The 16445-nt window shown below is 40.1% G+C and overlaps 1 protein-coding gene across 11 annotated transcripts in view; it reads right to left on the bottom strand.

Annotated features, from left to right (window-relative positions):
* Nucleotides 1-9725: 9725 nt before the first annotated feature.
* FHOD3 (formin homology 2 domain containing 3) overlaps nt 9726-16445 on the bottom strand; it is a 383220-nt gene continuing 376500 nt past the window's right edge. For 10 of the 11 annotated variants that reach the window (XM_051610566.1, XM_051610567.1, XM_051610573.1 and 7 more), the window contains one exon: nt 9726-15765. In XM_051610566.1, the coding sequence (XP_051466526.1) occupies nt 15683-15765 (83 nt within the window). In that variant the 3' untranslated portion in view covers nt 9726-15682. The remainder of the gene's footprint in view (nt 15766-16445) is intronic. The other variant, XM_051610570.1, reaches the window with a different exon arrangement.

The raw sequence follows: 16445 nt of genomic DNA, 5'->3' as shown, positions 1-16445 counted from the left end.
TGGCTTGCAGCCTGGCAAGAAGCCAGGGTAGGTGCCATGCTCCTTCCTTCCTCCCCAGAGAGGTACATGTGTGAGCTGGCTGGGGTCCCACGCTCACTTCCCACCTGCTGCACCCACATCCCAACGAGAAGATGAGAAGATGCTTTTTCTCTTAAAGCTGAAGGCAAGATGCACCAATTACCTCTGCCAGCAGCCAGAAGCTGGGAGAGAGTAAGAGAAGGGAGGGAGGAAGGGAGCAGTAAAAAACAGAAGATGGCAGAAGGAAGGCCAGGAGCAGAGAGCCTGAGTTTGCTTTAGATGATGAGCAGCAATTGGGCTTGGAAGCAGGCCGTGGTCTGGAATCATGGTGGCTGCTGGTAATTGAGCTCCCTGCCCTCTGTGGCTGTAGTTTAGCTAAACAATGCAGGTCTTAATTAAGATTTCTTGCTGGGGGGCTCTGAAACAAGGAGTATACAGCCAACTCCACTCCTCCACAGTGGGAAACCGAAGACTAGAGGCAGCCACAACTGCCAATGGCAATCCTGGGTCACCAGCCAGAGCAGGATTTCCAGCCACTGATGTATATTTTACAGACTTGTCATAGTAGATCATAATATTTTCTACGTCTTTCCTCAGGTGGCTAGAAAAGCAGGCTGTCTGAAGACATTTCCAGATTAACAGGAGAAGGACTTGTAGGATTCTAAATTTCTAGGAGAAGGAGGATCCCTAGACTAACCTAATCTGCCCAAAGTTACTTGGTCTCAACATCATGGGAAGAATACTTCTAAAAGGCTTGTTTCATCCCTTTTATAGATTATTTTAAAAGAATGGGATTACCAATGGGATAAGAATAGTAATGAGTGTGGGTTTTTAAAGTACTGTTATGCAAAAGTGATCAAAATAAAACCATTTTGGTTTACATGTGAAATATTCTGTGTTAGACTCTTGGATATGAATCAGCTAGGTATAGAGCTCAGACATGAGGTCTTCATCTTGTCTGGAGATCCCTGGCCGTAAGAATTGAGATTAGTGGCCCTCCCTGATACAAATGAACTTCTTCATGGATCCAGCTGGGTCCAACAGGCGCTCTCATTCAGAGCACAGAAGCAAAAGTTTTACCTTGGTGACAAGCTCTGTGGTGACATTTTTCAAAAGAAGGCAATAGTGTCAAGCTTTAATTGGCTGCATCAGTACAGTGCAGCTCTGCCTTACACAGGCCCGGTACACAGAAACTTGCTTTTAGCATGATTTTAACCATGCCTCCTGTCAGTAAGTGACCAGTTAAGACAAATCTGCCACTCTGTGAGGACACACTGATACTCCATGTATCTTTCAAGCTTCACTTCTCTAATTCACCTTCTTCTCAAGTCAATAGGGTCACAAAATGTCCAAATCTAACTGGCAGGCTTGCAAATTGACTCAACTGAAAAATTAGTAGCTACAGCATTTATGATGGTATGTATGTGGAGCCATATTCAGAAAAAGTGCACTGTGATTACTGACATTTTTACAATTTTACACTTTGCCCATAAATCTCATAATGCATAAGTACAGGAATTTATTCAAGAACCTTGCCATGTTCATTATTTATAACCATGACTTTTTTGGATGTTCACTGTAATTGAATCCCCGTTTGCTCCTATAACTCTCTAACACTTTCTAACTTTTGAACCTTTTAATGACAGATAAAAATACATTAAATTGCTGTGATCATAACTAGTTTATGTATTCAGGGAGAACAGTTACATGTAATATTATTTTTGGTATTTAAGTCTGAAAAATTTGAAGGAGGAAAAAAGTGACATGGAAATTTTAGAGAGAAAACTGTGAATGAAAACTTGGAGTTCTGTGAGAGCAGTTGATTAGATAATCAGGTTTCCTGATTTTCCAATGAGGAAAGAAGATAACTTTGGCTAAAATCTCATTATTTTTTAATGGTAAAGTGAATCTGCAAGGTTGTAAATGTCAAATGATAAAAAAGATGATGGCAGAAACAGAAATTATGACTGGCAGAGCTATGAATGTTAAGAAGAAATTTGCATATACTAGATATTAATCCTTGCAAAAGAGTAGCTCATTAACAGTAAAACTGGGAATGTTGATGGAGAAAAGACAGAAGCATGGCATTAATATTTTGGTTCTGCAGTTGAAAAGAAGCAGAACGAGACACTCAGTTCATAAGAGAGTTTTAAAGCGCTCTGGTAAGCAGTATTTGATAAGAGAGAAACTAGGGAAAAATCATCAGGCCTGAATATCTTGAATGCAAAAGTCCTGGAAGCTTTTCCTGGGGGATCTTTAGTCCAGGGAAATGAACTTTTAATAATACGTTGAATACCAGCAGGATTCCAGAATGCAAACACGGTGCAGGAGTCAGTGAGGGCAAGAAGGATAACCCGTTGGACTAAAGCAGTCTCCCATTAATCCTCCACAAAATAAATGGAAAAATTAATATGGTATTGCCCCAACTGGAGGTATTCAAGGACAGTGATATAATGAATATGTGCTTGATTTTTTTTAGGAAATTAGTTCATTTAAACAAATTACAGATCATTACTTGATGAGAAAACAAGATTGGATTAAAAAAGTAATGAAGCAGATACAATCTATATTAGGCATTTGGGAAGGCATTTAACTCTTTTAAATCCATTCTATTTCATTTTAATACAAATAGATGCTATAAAGCCTCAACAGAACACTTCAAATGCATTAAGAGCTGGTTTTCTGATGTGCCATATTCCAACAGACTGAGATATCAATGCAACAGGGATTGCTATGTTAGTGGCAAAGCAAACACATGGACCTACAGGTCACAGCAAAGCATTAAAATAGCAAAGCTGTACCTGTGACTAGTGGTATCTAGAGCCACTGTCCTACCCATTTCGCATGTGGACCTTGTAATACTCCCTACTACATCAGGTAAAGGTGCTGTTGTGACCTGCAAGTGGATTGAACCATCTTCCTAGGCTCTTCTAGTATAATGAGGGAAGCTGTAGTTATGCTGGTTTTGGCTATCATGCAAAGCAAATGCTTTATCCATTTTTTTAACTCCTCAAGGAAAGAACTATCTCTGCCTTCCTTACCTATATGGTGCCAAGCCCCAGGGTGCTATTGATGCCTGTTTACAATGGTGATTTTATGTATGTAGATCATCTGCTGGCACATGTCAGAGGTTGAGTAGGTGCAAAGAACAATATTAGTTTATGCTAATGATTACAAGCTGAACTTGTCATGCTCTAAAGGCATTAAGCCCTTGTTTCAGACACACATTCTCTGCTTTCCTCAGGTTTTTGAGAGCTACTCCCATACTCCCACAGAAAACTTCACCACCTCTGTCCTTGGCCAAAACGTGACCTGCAGCATAAATAGAGTGAGTGCCACACACTTAATGACAGCTGCCTTTCAGATGCAACAAGCCTTGCTCTAGCTTGTCTGTACTGGCTGCTCCTCCAGGTGATGTCTGGATGAGGTGAGTAGTCCTGCCACTTGTGTGAGGTCTGGCATCAGCTCTGCTCTTCAGAAGCCTCCTTGATAAGAAGTTCATCACACATGGAGTATATTGCAGTGTGATGTCACCCAGAGTCCCTGGGAGAGTTTTCAGGACCTTCTTCTAGAGATATTTGGTTTGGTTGGGCTGGGTTTGTTTTGTCTTTTTCATTTCAGCTGTGCTGTATAGACACCTGGGCAAACAGATAGTCCTTGACATATTATATTAAGATACAACTGGTCTACAGTTAAATACTAAACCCCTTGTTTACACACACAATGAAACTGTAGCAGTTCCAACTACTCCAGCAGTAATCAATCCATTATAAATCTAAAAGACATGCATTTTAGATGGCAGGGATATTTTGTAGCCTCATACACAAACTTTAAAACTTCATAGGTGGGAGATAGAGAATACTATCATAATTAAAAAAAAAAAAATAATTCTCCAAAGTCTGATGGTCTGCTTCAAATCCAATTACCCTCTGGGCACAACTATATTCATGAAGTTTATCACTGCCAGAAACTTCAGCCAAAAGTTCTTTCCAAAGCTGTGGATAATGTAATTTCTGCCAAGTAAAGACTTTGAAAACACATGCCACAAGGCAGTTATCCTGCAGCCTCAGTCCTCTCAATTAAGAGACTCGAATTGGTTGGTTGCAACACTGGAAATGTTGACAGGGCTGCTCTTAAGGATCATGTATGGTTTAACAAGTCATTTGCTATGATGTGCTACAAAGTCAAAACATTTCAGAAAAGGATCTATAGTGGAAAATACACTTAAGAATAATGTAGGATTTACTGACAGGCAGAGTTTTTCTGACATCAGTGCACTCAAGATTGCATTCACATTTTATAATGGGAATGAGCAAAAATTGCCTCTTGTCCTCGTTGATGCAGCAAAGTGCCATTTTATACCATAGTCAATACTGAGCACAAGCATCCTTCAGTCTGATTCTACATCGGGCTCTTGATAAGTAACCATGACTAAGTGTCATCTAAACAATTCTGTATTCAACAGTACTACAGTCTACTCTGAAATGCATGTACAGCTCCAAATTGCAAGGTGGTCCAAAGCAGAAGGACTAAATTCTCTTCTCCATCAGGTTGTGCCATAAAGTCAAATTTCAACTTTAACCTGTAGCTCATAGCTACACTGTAAAGGTGACAGTGTTGTCAAGAACGATATACCTTCTGTAAAGATTTTTTAGTTTCTTGCAAATTTTGGTCCTTATATAGAGAAAACATATACATTTTCTGCATTACAGTAAGCCAGTTTTCTCTCCACAATTACACCCTTTTCACTGCCAAGGAGAAAGTTAAGCTGCTAACTGTTTAACTGGAGAGACCACAGAGCTGTGCGACGCTCATCTTCGTATCTCCTCTGATCAATTTTGGCAGCTGGGGATGAATTGCATTAAACTTTGTCTGTATCTGCTGACCCAGACTGTTTATTAAGAAAGAGTAACTTCATCAGGGTGGACAAAGAGTGACTGACAAAGAAAACAATCCCAGGTTTAACCAAAGGTTCTATCAATTATATTTGTGAGATCCCTACTAGGGCAGTGACCAACTGCAGGTTTCATTGAGCATTCAGAACCACTGACAAAATCCTGCTCCAATTTCTGCTTGCTTAGAAGAGATCCACATTTGCTAAATTCTCCCAGCAGATGACTGAAATATGTCTTGCCAAGGTGTTGTGCAACATAAAGCACAGTGCAGCCATTGAGATGAGAGGGTTCTTTGCACTTTCTTGCCAGGGTTAAAAGACTCTTTGGCATCTTGTCTACAGCCTCCAACTTCTTCATGTCTTTGCCTTCATCAGTTCTACTTGCACTGTATCAGGTTTTTTTAGCCATCCTAAAGGTACAAAATGGTACCACTAAGGCTACTTGATGTGAAGAAAAAGGAAGAGTACCCTTTACCAAGGAGAATTGCTGGCCATTTCATAGAATCATAGAATGGTTTGGGTTGGAAGGAACCTCAAAGATCATCTAGTTCCTTAAAGATCCATCTAGTTCCCCCTGCCATGGGCGGGGACACCCTTCACTAGACCATGTTTCTCAAAGCCCCATCCTAGCCTCGCTAGTTTCTGACACTGTCTTACTCCCTCACCAATAACTACTTGGCACAAGTTTATGCACTTATATAACCATCTTGTTGCCTTGCAAGAATACGTCCAGAAGTCAAAATAACAAGTTACCGGACGACAAAATCCACTTGCATATTCAAAAAGCCACTTGTGCCCATAAACATAAACATGCACACAGATGCACTCCCTGCAAACAATTTATATAATGTTGCTGAGATATATTTGAAGATACAAGTATTTAGCTTTTACATACCCTAATGTAAAGCCCACTCTCAGATTAACTGATACCGAGTAATCACAGGTTTATGAACACCCTGAATACCTCTAGAAATTTTTATAGGTTATTATTGAATAATGAGCAATTAACACATCATTTTAAATGCCAAACAACTAATTTCCACCATAGGAAAAAAAACACTAAAGATTGTGTAAGTTAACGTTGCACAGAGGATGCAGGTTTGGAGAAGGAACTAGTACATTAAGCAAAACTGCACAGCAAGAATCTTCTGCATAAGCAGCAGTTCTTAAGTGTCATCTTAACTAAAACTTACTAGCTTCTAGTAACCTGTCAACCAGTGTCTGTAAATATGTGGCAAAGAATTTTGTAAAAGTGATAGAGTTTCTAAAAAAATATTTTCCCTGGAGAAAATGTAATGTTTGTCATGTTCCATAATTATCAATAAACAAACAAACAAATATATAAAAATACAATGGACTGCTTCAGGCTGTTTTGTTTTCAGACTTTGAAGTGTTTTTGCTTCTAAAATGACAAAAAATTTCCAGACCATATAATTTTGGATGCTAATGTGTTTCATCCCACATGCTTGTAATCTGAACACACTGGAGATAATTTCTCTGGAGACAAGGATTCACTCTTGGTTTTTAGGCTACAGTGTGCTACCTGTTCTTGAAAGAGAATTCCTCCGTGAAACTGGTGAGGTTAAAATAATACAGGACCTTTTTGACAGAGAAACAATTCCATTTTCCATCAAGTTTAACATTCTAATTGTCATCTTCGGGGGCTTGATTCAGCTTCACTGAAGTCCATCAGGCTCTTTCCCCTGCTCATGGAGCCAAAGCATCAAATTTTCATTTGGCTTTGGTCACTACTGCCTGATAATTCAATATACTTTATCATTATACTTACAGCTAGCTTTATAGATCATGACTATTGACACTGTGATTATTTAGATTTTTATGTATGAACCTGCCCAGCTATTGTTCCTTATAATTAACTCAGCATACCTGGGAGGTGTTCCAGACAAACCCATGTGAATGCAGTCTAGTTTGCATTCAAATAAATAGCTTGGCATTTTGCAAGAAAAGATCTCTTTCTTTCTTGACTTTGCTATGAGGTCAATAATTTTCTGTAAGTTTATGTGGGGAAAAAGTTTGTTGAAATGATACCCAGGGCCTTTTTTTAACAATAATTTTCCTTTGCGGTATCTTGCCAAGATTATTTAAGCCTCCCAGTGCATATTTATAGGAAGTTTGGAGAAGGATGGAAGGAGGATTCATTTTTTGAGCTCTCGTTCAAGAGTCTGAATATTTCATTGCTTTATTAAAAAGGAGAATTTTCACCCTGGTGTAGCTCTTGGATACCTTCAAGAAATGTGTTTTCACAGGTTACTCCAAGATTTTTAGTACAAACATTTATATCCAACATGTGGTCACAGCACATGCCTTTGCAGTGACGGAAACACTCCAGAGCCTTTGCCACCTGGTGACCACTCACCTGAGCCCTGCTGGACCCTGGAAGGGCTTTGTGCTCCCTCAACCAGGGAGATTTCAAACCACTTCTGTTAAGCAAACACGGGGCACTTCCAAGATAGGCTTTGCTAATGTTGCCTTGAGACAGATCCAGTACACTGCTTACTGGAGGCTATGACATGGCTTTGACCTCACCTTTGTCTTCAAGCCCGTCCAGTTTCTAGTGCTGTTGGATTTCACTGGGATTTTCTTTTTCTTTGTAGCTTGATAACTGCTGCTTTTCTTGTATTATGGATCAAGCAAAGGAAAATATATATAAAAGTTAATACTAGTAATTTTGTCTGTTGTCTAGGCAGATATCTGAATGCTCACCAAAAAGAGGGTTATAAACTTACTTGTGAGATTTTGACATACGCCTAAAGCATTTCTGTTAATCATTACAGAAATAATTTACAGAAATAATTATGCAGGATGTGCTCAGTGATCCTGGGAGTCCCATTTGGGACACCAAAAGGGTCTCACCCTCCACAGTGCTAGTACATGTCTTCTGTACATTGACATCTGGTGTTTTCCAGATAGAACCAGATAAATAATAAATGAAAGGCTCTTAACTCAGCTCAAGAAACACAGCAAGCTTGGCGGAGCAGTGGGAGAGGGTGGGCACTAGGGAAGGGAACTAGGGACTAGGGAGTCAGCCCCCCTGATTCCTGGGAACCGAAAAAAGCAATATTATTGAGCAGAATACCACTGCAGGCAGAATCCTGCTAAAAAAGAATTCAGGAAAAGCCGGGAAGAGAGGCCCTCATTGGCATGACACCTCACGTAGACTGGGATTTCCCAGCAGAGGTCTGTCTCATCAGACAGCTGACTGATGGAGTACAGCCGTCATTCTTCATGTCCTGTGAAGACACTTCCAAGAGGTAAAGTTTCAAGAACAGCCTTCTCCCTTTTCCAAACTGCATTCCCATCAGAAAACTTGGAGAAGTTATAATAGGAAAAAAAGTGTATTTTTTTCTTTAGTTGTGTGTTCTCAAACTGTTCTGAAGGGCCTATAAACCAGGGCATACAGCTGTGCAATGGATAATCTGCATACTTACTCGTTCCCTGACTACAGGCCAGAGGCTTCTCTGTGACAACATATGAGTTCTGACTGGGCACCAGGTCTGAAAAATATATGTACGCATTGTCATTGCACATCTGGAATTTAGAATTGCTAATGGATATGCTGTGAGAGAAAAGAAAAGTGTCTGGCCAATAAACTTGGTTTATATATTTATTTTAAAAAGCATTACCACATTTCTGGCTAGTAGCCTTTCATCCTCTAGACTTTACACCAGTGCATCTGGAATGCTATGCAGCTTTTTCAGGGATGCAGCCATATCCCAAAAAGCACCTTTTTTATTTGAAATAACTTTGAAAGCTAATTAAAAAAGGAGGAAGGTGGTATTTTTCCCTATGGAGGCTTACATATCTAGATTTTATATTGGCTCCTACAATCTCAGAAACCATAGGTGAAAAGTTTCTCTCAGGCTCTCAGTTAACCTACTTTATCTTCCAGGATGCTGCTATAAACATGCATAGCTGTCTTTGAATAATGTATTTTGACTTTATTATGTGTGCAACTCTAAAGAGCAACTAACTGCGACTAGCTTGCTGCAGAGCTAGCAGTGGAAATTGGAGTGTTTGGAGTTTCTACATGTCGCTTTAACCCCCTGCTCCTTGTAGTCACTGAACCTGGGGGCAGAGCAGACTCAAGAGTCCTTGTGCTACACATCACCCTCTGCAGCGCTGGGGACATCCCGTTCATCAACTCAGTCTCTCTCAAGTGCTGGTAAATTACAAGCAGAAAAAACTGCAAGAACACTCCCTCTCCAGGCCCTCAGAGGTGGGCACCAGAAAATGACATGCCACGGTGATGCATGAAATGTATTTCACCCAAGTGAAAGGCATGTCTCATTTTCTGGCAGCATTCACAGTAACAAAGCCCTGGCAGACACAGCGAGCCTTTCATGTCTTGGTGCAGAGGCAACCTGAAATGCTCCCCCGCACACAGGTAGTCTTTCATTTTCTTTGTATTTGCTTCTATAAATCTCATACACTTTTATGCAGTGTGCTCTGTGCACTGGGAACTTTTAAGGCAGAAACCAACCCCAAGCCAATGGTGGCAAGCAGTAACCTCTTATGTAGGGCTGGATTACTGAAATCCTTGAGAACCAGAGACATGTTTTCATTTTCTTCACTCAAGATTAGGAATTAGGCTCAACCTGTGAAACTAGGGGTAAAAGATTTATGACCAGACCACCCAGATGGTTTAATGGCAGCTGTTTTGTTGTCCACATTATGGCTTTGCATGTACTTAGAAGATATGAAAAAATAAACCCCAGACCCTCGCCTTCCCACCCATTTCCCACCAAAAATCCATGATTGGCTTAATCAAAAAAGCCAGAACCAGCCCAATCAGTGCTTTATAAAGCTTTATTGCAAGATGTGTTTACATAATGCTGTAGAGGTGAGCTTTGTAACTACTTATATAAAGAAATTTTGGACACAGGTCTGCGGTCAGTTTTCCATATTGACCCTGCATGGCACAGAAAAAAAAAAGAAAAAAAGAAAAAAAAAAAAGAGAGAGAGAAAGAAAAGTGTGATTCCATCTTTTCAGACAGCAAAGTGGGGAGAGTGTGGGGGGAAGAAGAGGCAGATGTAAAGTGTGTTAAAAAGAAAATCCTCCTGATTTATGCTAAATGTGACAAAGCTTCTGAAGGAACAATACAAATGGTAGGTGAGCTCCAGGTATAATAAAATCTTAAGGAGTAATTCAAGTTCTTTATGAAATAAAGCCGAGGGGAAAAAAAACACAACAGTTTCATGGACAATTAAATTTAACATAAATTCACCTAAAATGAGAAAACAACAAAAACAAAAACTCAGCCAAAAAGGACCTGTAGGTAATATCTCTGACCATGCATGGCTTGTTTTTTTTAAATTACCATTCACAGAATAACACTGCTGAAAAGCCTATTTTACACTATGCTACACAGAACACGAAAAAACATGAGTAGTGACATTTACACATTTTTACAGTATTTCTCCTTTGCCTAAGAAACACATCCTTTTCTACTTTACATTTTTTTACAATTCCCAGCTCACAAAAAAAAGGACACTATATGCGCAAAGACAGTCTTTAAAAAGGAGAAATGCACCCAATGCTACAAATAAACCTTTTATTTCACAGAAGCCTCTGTATTAGATAGTGATTAAACAAAATATATCTCTATCTGCCACTCAGTGTGAAACGGACTAATTAGAAATAATTTTAAACTTTTTTTTTTTTTTTTTTGCGTAAACATAAAACTACACAACATCTCTGAAACTCCTTGAATTACCTGCTATGTAACTATTAAACTTGCCAAAAGCCTCTTGGGATCACATATGACATGCCAATTGAGCCAGTTGCTGCCCCAGCTGAAGGAAGGGAAGGGTGGCCCTACACATTAAAGCGTTTGCAAGTAATTTTCAGCAGTTGCCTATCACCAAATATTTTCTCTTTCAAAAATGCCTCAGTTTATTTTCTTTCAGAGCCTGTAAGTACCTGGCAGTTTTCCCTGCAGAGAAACATCAACAGTCGTAGTCCTTACAGCTTAGGCAAGTCTCTCTTGCATCCCAATGCTGGAAATGCAGAGCTGTCACCCCAGCAGGGCAGGGAGTCAGGCTCTCTGCCTACCAACACACAACCCACCTCAGAGATGACAAGGGAAACGGTGTCTGTTTAGTGAGAGTACAGGAGTGGAAAAGAGAGAGGAATATGCTTGTGCTTCTGTCTGACCCTGCACATCCTTTAGGGAAAGGCAGGCAGCGTGTACACCTGCCTGCGAGTTGCAGCAGGAGGATAAAAGATGTGGGACTGATGGGCTGACACCCAGTCCCCATTTCATTTCAGCGAAATCAAGGCATGGTAAAAACAACAAGCAAGCAGGGTACGAGCACCTGAATGCTGCTACCATCAGCCAAGCAGCTTCCAAAGCATTTTGGATAGACACGTGCTGTGGCTACACTACTGGGGATGCTGGTGCAGAGCGGATGCCTAAAAAAAGGAACCGTTTACTGCACCTATAGTGGCACTGTGCCCCTTAGGCTTGCAGCTTGCTGCCCCCTCATAGATGTTGCAGTCCTCACGTGTGGCTTCTCAGTGACTTTTAGCACTCACCAGGGTATGTTTAGAGGGTAGCACACCTGGGATTTAAGGTGCCGTCCCGCTACGTTATCTAGTACCTTGAAAGGGAATGGGGCACTGTGCAGGAGGCCTTGGCTGTTCAGTCACATCAAGACTCTGACTTCAAATTTCTGTTTAATTGGGGCATGAACTCTTATCTAGATATTCACATATGACTTTCTATTAAACTAAAGCCAAAGCCTTGTCTATCTACAAATCTGATGCCTTAATCTGTGGCAGAGTCATTCACTACAGAGATTTACATTAAAAGGGGGTCAAAAGAAAAAACTAAATGTATTTTGAAAACTCCTTTTGACACTGTTTCCAGTATTTATTGGCGCAAGAAAGACCCTCATTAAAACACTTTTTTTTGGGTTGATTTTGGATAACGGACTGGGATCTATCAAGCAGAAGGGTCACACGTAGCAGCCAAGGGGCTATAAAACATCTGGAATCCATGAGCCTGGTGTCTGGCCTTACTGAAAGGCAAAGAGAGACAAATTTAATTTTTGTGAGGGATCTTTTACTCTTGATTGTGGCATACAGCATTCCCTCTGGGTATGCATACAGCATTCCCTATTCTTCACCATAGCCACATGACTGCTACTGAAAGGTATCCTTCAGTTGGGAGAAGGGAATACAAAGTATTTGTATGCAGTCTACTTTTAAGCACCAAGGAAGATGAAATTAGGATAGCTTCCCTTTGGAGGCCATTTCATATGCTAAAGTTTACCTCAGCATCCAAATCGGGAAGGCATTATGGTGGTAGACAGACAAGTTATTAGCAGCAGATGGGTGCTGAAATGAACACCAGCAGCAACTCTGAGAACCTGGTGGAGGTACAAAACTCTGGGCACTACATTTGCAGCTGACTGGTACTCTGAGAAAGAGAGGTAGTTATTATGGCTGCAATCATTTAAAAACAGCCTTCATGGATCTCTAAGTGAGAAATGGGAACATGCACTACTACATTGTGTCTCCAAGGCCTTTATATTTGTCACAAAACCAATCCGTATCTCACACATATTTTAAAACAACTGTTACACCTGCACGGTGGGCTCTTCTGATGATAGATGGACAGGCAGCAACTAAAATCCTGAAGGTTACAACCTGATTAGACAGACAGAGGCATGCAAATATAACAAATTCCACCATTTCATCTGGAATCTGCTAGCTAGATGAAGGTAAACAAAAGTTATTCCCACAGTCAGGACCTGTGAAACACTGCCATCTTTACAGATTAGCACACTGGGCTGCTAGCCATTTTTACTGTAAACTAAGTGGAAATATCTTCAATAGTTATTGCATTATTACTGTATTTGATGATCTTGTTGCAATAAACACTAAGAATGGTGGAATTATTCTTACTATATACTACTGAATAACAAGACCAAGTTATCCTTCAGAAAAGTTGGTAGTGGTTTCACAGATAGAGAGAAGGAACTTAGGCAAAAACACAAAATAATAAACATAATGGAAAAATGACAGGGAAATATGCTTCACATGTAAGACACCTGCAGCCAGAGAATCTGACAGTAACCAGCTTTTTTTCCTCAACTTAATCTAATCCCACTCTCCATATTTAATCTTCTCCTTAATAAGAAGTACATTACGTTTTGCACAATTTTTGCAGAATTCCTGGAAAACACATATGCCAAACTACTAGCATTTCATCAGCTATGTGATGTTTCAGACAAAGATACTGTACTATACCTAAATGAAACACCAATTTGTTTCTTGAAAGTAAGTGGTCACCACCAGCCACCTACTTTGCACATTCAGCATATTTTAATTAAAATATTCCATTTAAAAACTTGTTTGATTTTCTCCCTCCAATCAAATACAGGACCTCTGTCAATGTAAATGCATGTTGTTATATTTTAGCTTCTTGTATCACTTAACCAGCACAACAGTTCAGCATAATGGTTACATTCAGGGTGTCTTCCTCTTGTTTCAGACCTCCAAGACCTCCACAAACCTCCATTACCTTCATTTCTGTGTTCCAAGCTTCCTTAAGAGAGATTTTAAAAGTCCGTAACAGTGAGCAGCACACAAACATCCACTTCAAAATCCAGATGCTCATAGGTCTTGCTCATTTTACAGTGAGATTAACTATATGACACTTCTTTCTGTTTCCTAACCAGCTTCATCCTTTCCATAGCTTTCAAATACACAATGCATTTTATTAAGTACACAACTACTGCCTTCTGCTTCTTGTGCAACTGACTTTTTAACACAGATCAAACTCAATGCTATAGTTAAGAACCTTTGCTCATCAGGGACATTTTACCCATGAACTTTGACATGTGAAGATTCAAGGAGATATCAATAAGGAATGAAATGGTAAGATCAGGAGAGGGATAGCATAGAAAGGATGTTCCTCCACAGATCTCATTGCAGTGGTGTCAGTTACCTGGTTCTCTCATCACCTGGAATGCTGGGCTCAGTGTGATATGATAGATGACTGAGGTTTCAAAGGTTCGTTTGATTCAACTATCCTGAACATCTTCAGCAATTATCCTGTCCTTACTGAGAGCAGAGTAGAATAACCTGATGTACCTGACCTAGCTTGGGTGCCAGAAACAATATAGCTATGGCATTAGGAGCCCCACAGAGACTATTAACTAATCCTACTTTTCAAGTGTGTTTTGCAGCCAAAATCGAACCCCGTTAACTAGCTACCCTACTTAACTAGTTCTCCAATTAACTAGCTTGAAGGAAGGAAGGCTCAGCTGTTACTGCTGTGCAGACACACCCTTAATCTCAGAGGCTAAGGCAGTGGAAAGAGTGCATCTTGTGCATTCTTGAGGATCAAGCAGTCATATACAGACTTTGGCTTTAAAAGTTCCCTTTTATGTTATTGTTATTTGTAGTTCTCTTCAAAATGCTTCAGCACTAGCTAGGGGGACAGTGTTATATTAATATTATAGTTATTATAATTAATCTTCACTGCTGCATATGTCCTCCACTTAAAGGTAGGTGAGTGGACTAAAGGTTCTTCAAATACACATGCTGAGGGCATTTACAAAAGTCAGTTAAAAAACAGTGAGATAAGGGCAAACATATTGGAGTGTTCACTGTGGTACCTTCTCCACTTGCAGCAAGGATAACCACAAAAAAAAAAAAAAGAGTAAAGAACAGCAAAAACACAGCAGGCTTTTAGCAGGGTCATTTCATATTCAGATCCATTAATTTGAAATAAAATCACCACCACATAATCTTGCAGCAGAAAAAAGCAGCATGAAGGGCACAGGCAAGTGAAAAAAACTTCTTGATCTTAGCATTTATCGAGTATGTAAAATTGTCAGCAGAGATCTCTTTGAAACTGTCCAAATGCACAGTACAGCCATAGCTCATCAAGAGGGAGGTAGTCTGTGTCCTCTCCTCTCTGTGCATGCTGCTATGTAACAGTATGAGTGTGTATGAATACACATGAAACCAGGATCCTAAGCTTTCCACTTGTATTGCAGGCCATCTCCTGCCCCATAGGGTGAATCTCATCGAGTAACATCGAGTTCCTACAAAAAGATACTCTTTTCCTCCTGTCCAGGTGGAACAGTAAGGTCCCAAAGTGAAAATCATGGTCCAGCTAACTCCAGCAGGAGCGTGATTTCACACCATGACTGTATGTGTATAGATATGGCCACACATTAATTCTGTACATCTACAAAGGTACACATACATTTTTACATTCTTTGGTGGCAAAATAATAGAAAAACCCAAACAAATCACAGGGTTGCACACACTGTGCATTTTGCTTAATGAATCTGCTTCAGGAAAACCGGGGTTGCTGTAACAGGAGTTATTTTGCCTCTTTAAGGACTTCCTTGCATTGACAAAATGCTATACATTTACAATGACTAAAACAGGGCACAAGGAAAGCCAACGTAAACACAGCTCACATGACAGGTAACTCAGATAGAGTCCCTTCCTACCCACATCAACACACCATGAGAGCAGCAGCCACATGCTTTCACCTACAAGCACTCAAACACCTCAGTTACTGTCCAGGTGTCGTGCCGAGCTGTGGCACACCCTTCTTCTGCCCTGGCTGCTGAGTTTCGCTGTTTCTTGCTTCTTAAAATCCAACTAACAGAGGATGGGATGTTGGGAGCAGCAGAGGAGGCTGGCAAGTCAACGCTACACCGAAGGGTTGTCAGCCTGTGTGCTTCAGATGAACGGCTCTTCTTGTCGCCACCTCTGGGACGTCAAACCTGCATCTCAGAGGTGCTGATGAGGCCCAGTGCTTTGGCTTCTTCTGGTGTCAGTCCACTCTTTAGTGTCCTTCTCACTGGATGGTCATAAATTCCGGAAAAAAACCCCAACAAACAAAGAAAATGTGAACAATTAGAAGCGGTAATTACACAGGAATTTCAGCTGAAAAAAATCCTTGTTAACATGCAAGTTGAGACAAATCAAAAGTTGCTATGTGCTCGGGGCCACCAGATCAGAAATACCGAGTAATGCCCTATGCCAAAGCCACGGGAGCAAGTACCCAGCAACTCCAAACAGTCAGGCAAAAACACATTTGTCATTGACATCTAGCTTTTTAAGGAAAAATACCACAGCATTTTAAGCTCTGAAATTGCATCGATTGTTTTTCAGTCCATGGAAAGCATCATCTGCCCTATTATTTTATAATTTCATTAAGATTTTTAAAAGAGCTTTTGGATCTACATAGGGTTTGATTGAACTTAGCACTATTAAATCCTATGTGACCCTTTAAAAGTATAAAAAAACCCAACAATCCCAAAAGTTAAAAGATTTAAAATGTGACTATTTATAGTCTATTCGAATAATTAAAACTACTGTCTTCATACATTCTCCCTTTCTATAATGTTTCCCCACCCCAGCCTCATTTGTGCCATCTTTGCTATTACTATCTGCAGTGTTTTAGTTAAATTTAAATTATAAATTTAGAACAAAATCTTGTTTCTTAATTTTCTATTAAGTGTTCTGAACACTAGCCTG

Source organism: Apus apus, chromosome 2, assembly GCF_020740795.1.
Source record: "Apus apus isolate bApuApu2 chromosome 2, bApuApu2.pri.cur, whole genome shotgun sequence".
Lineage (NCBI taxonomy): Eukaryota > Metazoa > Chordata > Aves > Apodiformes > Apodidae > Apus > Apus apus.
The sequence above is the reverse complement of the archived record's forward strand: the minus strand, read 5'-3'. Positions and strand labels throughout refer to the sequence as shown.